The 8,122-nt window shown below is 42.2% G+C and overlaps 1 protein-coding gene across 1 annotated transcript in view; it reads right to left on the bottom strand.

Annotated features, from left to right (window-relative positions):
- Nucleotides 1-8,122, bottom strand: part of COL4A4 (collagen, type IV, alpha 4) — a 103,490-nt gene that overhangs the window by 54,370 nt on the left and 40,998 nt on the right. Inside the window, exons 14-20 of the mRNA XM_012728371.1 lie at nt 7,272-7,325; nt 6,958-7,017; nt 6,053-6,097; nt 5,710-5,763; nt 4,955-5,024; nt 4,275-4,379; nt 239-400 (exon numbers count right to left, since the gene is read on the bottom strand). Coding sequence (XP_012583825.1) covers nt 239-400; nt 4,275-4,379; nt 4,955-5,024; nt 5,710-5,763; nt 6,053-6,097; nt 6,958-7,017; nt 7,272-7,325 — 550 coding nt within the window. The remainder of the gene's footprint in view (nt 1-238; nt 401-4,274; nt 4,380-4,954; nt 5,025-5,709; nt 5,764-6,052; nt 6,098-6,957; nt 7,018-7,271; nt 7,326-8,122) is intronic.

Genomic DNA, 8,122 nt, shown 5'->3' with positions numbered 1-8,122 from the left:
ATTAAAATTGTGTTCAACATGAACAACATTCCATCATCACACTTAAATCCTCAGCCAAATATTTTCGTATGCTTAACTGATAGATGGTGAACATCTATGTCCTTCAGCAGCCAAGTGTTAACTTGGCTTAAGAAATATTCGGTGGTTTCTAAAAAACTGAGAAAGTCACATTCTGAAGGGCATCACACACACCAAACGCAACATAAACACTGATGGACACAAACAGGGGACACTTTACCAGGCGATCCTGGTGGTCCGGGTAGTCCTGGGGGTCCAGGTAACCCCGGGGATCCTGGGGCCCCTGGTTTTCCTGGAGTATCAGGTCTCCCGGGAACTCCGGGCTCCCCTGGAATTCCTGGATGACCTGGAGGGCCTGGTGGCCCAGGGGGACCGATCCAGCCTCCAAGAGAAATCAAGAATGAAAACCACATAAACTGTCAGAGCGAACTTTTCTTCAGATTTTTCAAAAATCTGATTTTTGATTTTTCAAAAATCATCAAACTCTTAGGCTATAGAATTCTTTTTTTTTTTTTTTACTACTTACACCCATTCATGAGATAATGTTATAACAAATGATGTTTATTGTGTATTTACCAAGCACTGAGTGGGCTTACCTTTAATTCTCAGACTGACCTTTCAAAGTATATATTTTTACCCTCAAATAATGGTTCAGAAAACTGTGGTTTAGACAGATTAAAGGACCACAAAGTTAAAGTTTGTATTTTAACGGAGCTCTACCTCAAACCAATTTACCCTGGAGGCTTTCAACAATGGTGTTCATTTCCAATACAAATTGTGGAATTTTTTGAAGGAAAAAATATAGTTTAAAATAGTCACTGACTAACTTGACTACCAAAAAGCCCCACTTGCTTTAAAATGCACACCAGTGAGATAAATAGGCTCAGAGAATCACATCTTCTTACCTCTTCCCCATTCTTTAAGTTTGCCACAAGAAGAAATTAAATTTTAATTAAACTTTTTTCAAGTTTTCCACCTTGGCAACTTGGTACAATAATCTAAATAAACATATTTATAAACAAAAGTATGGCATCAATACTACCTCTTGGACATAAAACACCACAGCAACCTACGTTGGTGGTAAAATAAGGAGGCACTGGATTTGAACTTGGCCTCCCCCTCTTAGCCATGGGAACTTAAGTAGGTAATTTAAATCCTATAATCCTCTATATCTACTTCAGATGTTTGTTATGAGGGTTAAGTAAAGTAATCCATGTAAGGAGCTTCTTGTAATATCTGCAATAGCATGTGCTCAGTGGATGATTAGATATTCAGTGTGGTCAGGGATCGAGAGAGGAACATGGCCAGCAACAATGTCCCATCCAGCTGTACTTCCTACTCTCCCTCTCTGGTGTTTTGGCTTTGACACCACCAGAAACCTTCTTGTGAGCCTGATCACATCTCTTGAGTTCTTCCCAGTTCCAGAATCAAAGATGGCCGCCATGGTAGTTCTTATCCCTCACATTCTATGGGAACCTTGGCACTTCCCTAGCAAGAGGTGGTACGTTTCAGTTTGAATGGGATGGATTTTTGCAACCACTTGAAAAAATGGAGCATGGCAGGAGGGATGCTGTAGCATCTGAGACTGGGTTATTCGACGTGATTCAGCTTCTGCCTTGTGAGCTGAATTGCTTGGGACTAGTGCACATGGTCACCATGGAAACAGTGTCACTGCTCTGAAGCTACCATGCTAAGATGCCTAAAGTAAGGGACCACCCAGAGAGTCCAGAGACTCCACTAGAGATAGAAGAGGTATGCCCTTGTGTTCTGGTTCCAGCCACTCTATGGAGACCACCATATGAAAATCCTCTATCTGGAATTGCTCAGCTTAGTCCTTTCCGGACTCTTGAACTACAGGAAGCGAAGGGTCATGCACTGACTGTTATTGTTTTAGTCACTGGGTTTTGGGTACATTTTTCATCAACAGACAACCAAAACTTATCAATATCAATAATGCAGCATGCTGGTTAAATTGTGGCTTTCATTATGTGCTGAGTATGTGTATATGTGCTGAGGCTTTACATGTATTTTCAAACATTATCTTTACTTCTGAAACACCTGCAAAGTCTAAGTCTTATTAAGGACAAAGCATAGAAAGTTTAGACCAAACAATAATAATAGCAACAGCAGCCAGCTTTATAAATCTTTAATATATGACAGGGTGTTTCCTATGAATTATATACTATGATTTGTTTCAGCCATAAGAACTCCATCTTGCAGAAAACTGGGGCACAGAGAGGTTTAGTAAATGCTCAGTCTCACCTAGGTTGCAAACAGTAGCACCTAGAATGTGTTTAATCCACAGTATAAATGCACTGCTTTGCATTCAGTGGAAAGACTGGGATTTCATCACGCATGTCTGATCCACAACTCTGCTAATCTCATGGCAAAGACTGTAGACAATTCTAAAAAGATGATTAATAAAGGCTATCTACTTAGGTATGCTTCAAACAAAATGAAACTATGCTCTGCTTGTGAGGACATGGCTGCCTCTTTTTCGTGCCATTCTTGAGACCTGACTGAACTCCCTTCTGTCCGTCACTGGCTGGTCCCAGGCACCACCTGTGGGCTTTCCCTCTTTGGGGAGATGCTCAGTCATCTCCCAAAGGGCAGAACACTCAGCAGCCTCCACCACCCACTTGTAGAGCTTGAAGTCAATTAAGCTGTGGCCAGCATTAAAAAAGCTTTTTAAAAGAGAATGAAATGGAAATAGAGGAAGAGAGTCTGTTACACTCCAAAAAGGTATTATTTGTGAAATTTATGTTTCAGCCAAATGCACACATGGATACATATGTACGTGATGTAATGTAAATGCAATCCAACATACTATGGATTATAGTTACTGGACAAATTTTTGAAAAAAACTTTAGAGGTTTCCCATTATATTTGGTTATGAATCTCCAAGACATGTGCTTTATTCCTATTGGATTTTGATTACTTAGAGATGCTATTTCATTTTATACAAACCCAAAAGGAGGTATTTCAGACTAGAATCTGAAGATCACTGAATTATGTGATTTGCATAGTCCTGGTCATTGAGCCAAGGTCATGATGGCTCAAGGTTAAATGAGCTAGAGAAAGCTTTACTGTCCTGTGGTCATCAGATCTTACAAAGTGGAAAGTAAAGTTCAGAAAGAGTAAGCAGGAACTTTTTAGTTAATGGTTGAATATCTCAGGAAACTTCTAGCTCCTTCTCTGTGAATAGAACAAGAGGCACAGACTGTATAGAATTATATTTATTCAAGACTCTCCTCCTCACAAGCTTAATAAGTTCCCCTGGGTTCACAGAATGCAAATATCCTCTAAACTTCTATTTCTAACCTTACTAGAAATGTTAGCCAGCACAGGAAGGAGTGCAAAGATCTTTTGTTAGTCTGATTTTTTTCTTAGGTTCTTCATGAAGAATGCCACTAGCTATAGGGTTTGTAGTTTTTTGGGGGACAAGAACTATTGTCCTTTTTGCTGGGGGAGAGTAGAGGGGAAGGATCACTGTTTATGCTCCTTTAAAAAAATAGTTATTTATTTATGCATACAGGACTGGGGTAGAGGCCAGAGGTGTGGTGGGTGAGAGGATTCACCAGAGACAGAGTGGGGAGCAGAACAGGCAGATCAAAAAAGTACACTGCTGAGGGGAGCAGCGAGTGGGTCAGGAGAGGTCTGCCGTGCCATGTGGGTCGGCTCCCTGGCCTGGGATCGAACTTGTGCTACAGTGGCTTCAGAGAGCTTCATAATGTGGTGTTTTAACCCACTGCCCTTTTGCTGCTTTAAAATAAAAAAATAAAAAAACTAAGACTGAATCAACTTTTAATTTTTAATTCAAAAAATGTATTTCCACATTTCATGAAAGATTTTAATCAGGGCCCAAATGGACGAACAAGAGTTTTAACAAATAAATGTCTCTGTGAGAGCCTTCCATGAGGATGGAGAAATGGAAGAAACACTCTAACCTGAGCTGCATCCCCAGACCTTACCCGCCCACAACAATCTCGTGGTGGACATCCACCATGTCGAAGGGGCTGTGTGTGACCTGGATTTCCTCCAAGTCTGTGGCTAGTTGTTTTGAGGTCGGAGGTGCTTAGCCCTGCACACTGTTTTATAACAGCACCCCAGCGGGTGACCATCTTTGGTCTGGGGCAGACACAGCTATGCGACCTTGGAAACACAGTTCAGGAGATTTCAGTACCAGTAAGAGTCGCACACTGCTGGTGTGGGTGAGGATGTAGGAAAGCTGAGGTACAGCGGCCCTGGATTCCTACCTTCATTGTCTTCCCCTTTTCTCCCCGGGCAACCAGGGGGACCTGGAGGCCCAACATCTCCCATGTCTCCATCGCAGCCAGGGGGTCCCGGGTCCCCTGGAGGACCTGTCGAAAATAACAGCACGTGTGAATAAAACAAATGTATATCTACTTCAAAAATCGTGCAGTTACCTTTTGTGTGAGTACAACTAAGACTGGTCTGAGTTTCTCAACACATTGGAAAATGCATGTGGATTTGGACATGAACTTGGCTGCCTCTTCTCTACAGATCCATGGTCTATGAGTGGCTGTTGGTCATTGTCATTCTGGGAGGTGGGGTCCTGGTGTGCCCTGGCCTTAATGATTTAAATAAAACTTTCTGAAAGGTGACATGACACAAACCCCACTAAAATAAAGAATGAGGAGTTAGGGGGACAGACGCCGGCCAGATGGACGTCTCTGCCGCCCTTGCCGATGGCGCACTTATTGATGAAGTTCACACAATCAGCAGGCGCATCCCCAACTGCTCCTGCATAATTCTATGTCAATTCTATGTCCACAGTCTCTAGAGGGTATAACGTTTCTGCACTTAGCCTGGTTAGTGTGCAGACAGCGGGGAACTACCGGGCCATTCTCTTCTGTGAGAGCCACTCTTATCCCATCACCCCATAATTTATGGAAGATCTGAAGAAAATACAAACCTTTTTGTGGAAAACATGGAGTTGCCAAGACACCTGGTGGTCCTGGGTACCCGCGATCGCCAGGATCCCCCTGAAACCATTCATCCACTTTTCTTAGAAATATTATTTTTCTCCAGTTGCCTGACATTAATTAAATAATAGAGGGGGCACAAGGGCAGTCATAAAGTAATAGATTACAGGCTGACTAGAGAAATGCATGGTTTTAGGAGTTCTAGAAGGAACAAAGGCATCTGATTCCCCACCTATAAGCAGAAGGATGAACTAAAAGGCAAAGTTCTCATGAAAGAGAAACTACACATATTTACTCCATGTCCACAAATTAGAGCCTTCTGAACCAGGAGTCTTGTGGATATTCCATGAGCATTCATGTCTAACTTGGTGCTTGTGGACAAATTGTTTATTTGTTGATTGGCCTGAAATCAATTACGGACACGTAATTGAGTTAAGGCCACTGTGACTGGCCATGGGCAAGTGCCTAATGGGAGGTCACAGGGGTCACAGAGGACAGAAGCCACAGAGCTGGTGAAAGCAGAGAACCCAGTGTGCCCTGTCCAGAATCATGTGGGACATCTGAGCCTTTATCACTCCCTTTCAAATGTAAACATCACGACACTCATTAAAAGAACATATCTAAATGAATTCTGACCCTTTCAAAAGTTACATTTATGAATGACTCTTTGAAATTAAAAAAAAATGGATAACAAAAGGGACACAGACTTTTATCAAGTTGGACTCCCATTGGTTCACGGTCTTACCTTTAAGCCAGGAAATCCGTAAGGACCACGGTCTCCTACCAATCCTGGTTGTCCCTACAAATGACCACACATGTGCCTGTTTGGAAAACGCGATTGGGTGACAAATGATATCATCTGGCTTCATTTGTTTGACACATGCCTGTTGAGATTCTGCATTAAATGGCGACAAACCTTGGGGATTGCACCAGATAGTTTTTATGTTTTAACTTTTGCAGACACAGCTAAATCTCCCTTTCCAATTACCAATTGCAAGTCTGCATGCAATAAAACCACTTTTCAATGATGCCAAATTGCATTTCCCAATGAAAAGAAATGTATTATCTTTATAATGGTTTACACCTACCTTTTGTCCTGGAAAACCTGGAGATCCATGGTAACCAGAGTAGCCCTAATAAATTCACAAAATCAACACAAACAATTTCATCACAATGCAGAACCAGCTCAATGCATCAGTTTTCACCTTATGATATTGCGCTGTGGCTATTTAATCTTGTCAGCAAGAGTAGTTGAATAAAAAGAAATAATATGAAATAGATTCCACTTCTTCATAACGTTTGCTATTTTATTGATCTTTGGTCTCATTTAAAAAAATCATGTCCTTGCCAGAGTTTTAAATTCAGAATATATTTCTGCTATTGTTGATGCTGTTTCATTTTAATTCATTTAACTGAATGCTTGCACTGAGCTTTATCCTTGATATCACTAATATAATTTATCTGGAGATTAATGGTTTCTCTGTATCAGTGATAAAAATTAGCATGAAAGCCAGTCTTGTCCCATGAAGTAGACCTATAGTCAAATGAACTTAGTCTGGGCCCACTGGGATCTAGACCCTTTAGCAACTCTGTCAATGGGGAATCCAGAAGCCACATGTGTGGTGATGTCTGGGGCCTGACCCTGGGATTTCTCCTCAGCTGCAGCTGTTAGAGCAGAACCTCCTTAGTCAACGAGGCTGGAGGTAACCATCCCAAGTTACTATCACTCTGGCACTGCGCCAGGCGGAAATGACGTCTTTTTGTTACTTCCAGTCAGTTCAGCTAACTTCTGCTTGTGTTTTATGTAAATCATGTCCACTAGGGGCTGTGCCGGGATACATAGTTATCCCACAGTCCCTGTGGTCCTGAAATACTGTGTCTGTGGAAACAGTCTCTGCTTCCGTTTCTTGAAAATACTGACGTAGTCTTACAGAAATGTGAGAGAGTTGCCTGCAGGCTCTATGACGTGGAAGAGGGCGTGAGTGATGCTTACCGGAGGTCCTGGGAACCCAGGAATTCCTTTTTCTCCTTTTGCACAAATACCAGGTTCTCCCTTTAAGAGATGGCATCATTTAGAGGGTCCAAGCAGCAATATTTTAGTGAAAACTCAATGAGAAAAGTTCTTGCCAGCAGCTTAAAGAGAACTACTTTGGAATAGACACCCTACAGGATTTTGATAAAATAATGGAAAGCTCTAGTAGCATATATTAGCATTTGAATAGTGATAACCACGCAATCATGCAAAAACTTAAAACATTAAGATACCACATCTGCACAGTTTTAAACAGAAGTATTTAAATAAGATACCTTGGGTCCTGGAGATCCTGGGGGTCCAATCATCCCAGGTATTCCCTTCACACCCTAGAAATCACAATGAATACCACCTGGCTTATTCTTGTCTCACATACTGAATTCCATCTCTCTCAGAAATGACCTCTTTCACAAATCATCTTACTAAATTTTAAAACAAGGCCTGACTTTTCATTTGTCTATAGTTAGCAACTCAGATCTCAGCACTATTCAAGGCAAATCCATGAGGCTGTAGAGACGGGGCACCACACTGGTGCACCAGGCTGGCGCGGGGTGGGGCCAGGTGCCATCTCAAGCAAGGGAGCGAACTGAATCCAGGCATTGAAACCTGACTACAGAATCTGCACACGGAGGGTAACACATCCGCTGCAGACTGGCAGAGGAATTAACTTTTTCCAAAAATGGACTACAGGTTCTCTTCTATGCAACAGTTACCTTTTCAGTTTCCAAAACATCAAACCCAGAAAGAACTTCAAAAGGACCAGGGGATGTCCAGAGTCCTTTTCAGCCCACATCAAAGGCAGCAGTGAGGGCCGCTGTGTTCCCAGCTCAGAGCCCTGGGCTAGTTCTGCGACTCAGCAGCTGCGTAAATTGAAAACCACTGGCACCCCTTGAAGCCCCATTTTTCCATTTTGTACAGTGGGGTGAATCCCCCCCCCATGTGCCATCAAGATTGCTTTGAGGTTAATACAGTGACGTGAGCACCGGTCAAAAAATGCTGGCAATCTATCCCACTCCTAGGTATCTATCCAAAAGACACAGAAACACTGATTGAAAAAGATACTTGTACCCCCATGTTTATTGCTGCTTTATTTACAATTGGAAAAACATGGAAGCAGCCCAAATGC

This window comes from Condylura cristata, unplaced genomic scaffold (genome assembly GCF_000260355.1).
Source record: "Condylura cristata isolate star-nosed mole 26May11 unplaced genomic scaffold, ConCri1.0 scaffold00002, whole genome shotgun sequence".
Taxonomy (NCBI): Eukaryota; Metazoa; Chordata; class Mammalia; order Eulipotyphla; family Talpidae; genus Condylura; species Condylura cristata.
Note: the sequence above shows the minus strand (reverse complement) of the source record. Positions and strands in the feature narration are given on the sequence as shown.